Source organism: Terrapene carolina, unplaced genomic scaffold (assembly GCF_002925995.2).
Source record: "Terrapene carolina triunguis isolate 2854851 unplaced genomic scaffold, T_m_triunguis-2.0 Scaffold13521, whole genome shotgun sequence".
NCBI classification, from domain to species: domain Eukaryota; kingdom Metazoa; phylum Chordata; order Testudines; family Emydidae; genus Terrapene; species Terrapene triunguis.
Genome location: NW_020677872.1, coordinates 1 through 1,017, shown reverse-complemented (window position 1 = coordinate 1,017; position 1,017 = coordinate 1). Strand labels below are relative to the sequence as shown.

General features: G+C 67.8%; 1 protein-coding gene across 1 annotated transcript; it reads right to left on the bottom strand.

Moving 5' to 3' along the window:
- Window positions 1-207: 207 nt before the first annotated feature.
- On the bottom strand, window positions 208-1,011 carry LOC113408420 (vegetative cell wall protein gp1-like; the record flags this gene model as incomplete). The annotated part of the gene is made up of 1 exon (XM_026661651.1): window positions 208-1,011. A coding segment is annotated over exon 1 (690 nt), but the record flags the coding sequence as incomplete, so codon positions are not given.
- Between the last annotated feature and the right edge of the window lie 6 nt (window positions 1,012-1,017).

Sequence of the window (1,017 nt, the reverse complement as noted above, 5' to 3'; positions counted from 1 at the left end):
GACAGGGGTCACGGAGGGCGTGGAGGGGCCTGTAGGAGAGGCTGGGGTCGTTGGGGGAGAGGCAGGGGTCTTTGGGGGAGGTAGGGAAGTTGGGGGGGAGACAGGGGTCTCGGGGTGTGTGGAGGGGGCTGGGACAGGACCTGTAGGAGAGGCTGGGGTCTTTGGGGAAGGGAGAGGGGCTGGGGGAGAGGCAGGGGTCTCGGGGTGTGTGGAGGGGGCTGGGACAGGAGCTGTAGGAGAGGCTGGGGTCTTTGGGGGAGGGAGAGGGGCTGGGGGAGAGGCAGAGGTCTCAGAGGGAGTGAAGGGGGCTGGGGCAGGAGCCACAGGAAAAGCTGGGCAAGAGGTTGGGGCCAGAGGGGCAGCAGCACAGACCCCCGGAGAAGCTGAGGCCCCAGGGGATGTGAGAGGGGCTACTACAGGAGGAACAAGAGGGGCTGGGGAAGTAGGTTGGGCCACAGGGGTAGCAGCAGCCAGAGCTGATGTCACAGGGGCAGAAACAGGAGCCAGAGGGGTGAGGGGGGCAGGGGCAGCAGCCACAGGGGGCGTAGCTGAGATTGCAGGAGGCGCAAGAGGGCCGGGGGCCGCAGGAGCCACCAGAACAGGGGCCACAGGAGGAACAAGGGGGGTCAGGGGAGAAACAGGAGCTGTCCAAACTGGGCATCGAGGAGAGGCTGGTGCTGCCAGGGGGGCAGGAGGGGCCAGGGGCGAGCTCAGGGTAACAGAGGGAGATGCCAGTGCTGGGCTCGCAGGAGTAACTGGGGAAGCAGCAGGCCTGGGAGAGCCTGGAGTGACCGCATCGGCTGGGGCTGCAGGGGGGCTAGGGGGAGGGGGGCTGGGCACTGGGATGCCAAGAGCTGCAGCTGGGAGCTTTAAGGGAGCGGAAAAGGTAGGAGGCATCCGAGCTGGGACCACGGGTGGGGAGGCCGGGGCTGCAGGGGCAGCTAGTGCTGGGGAGGGGGGCTGCTCTAGTGACACAGCCAGGCCCGTGGGGGCACTCGGAGAGGAGGGCTGGGCAGG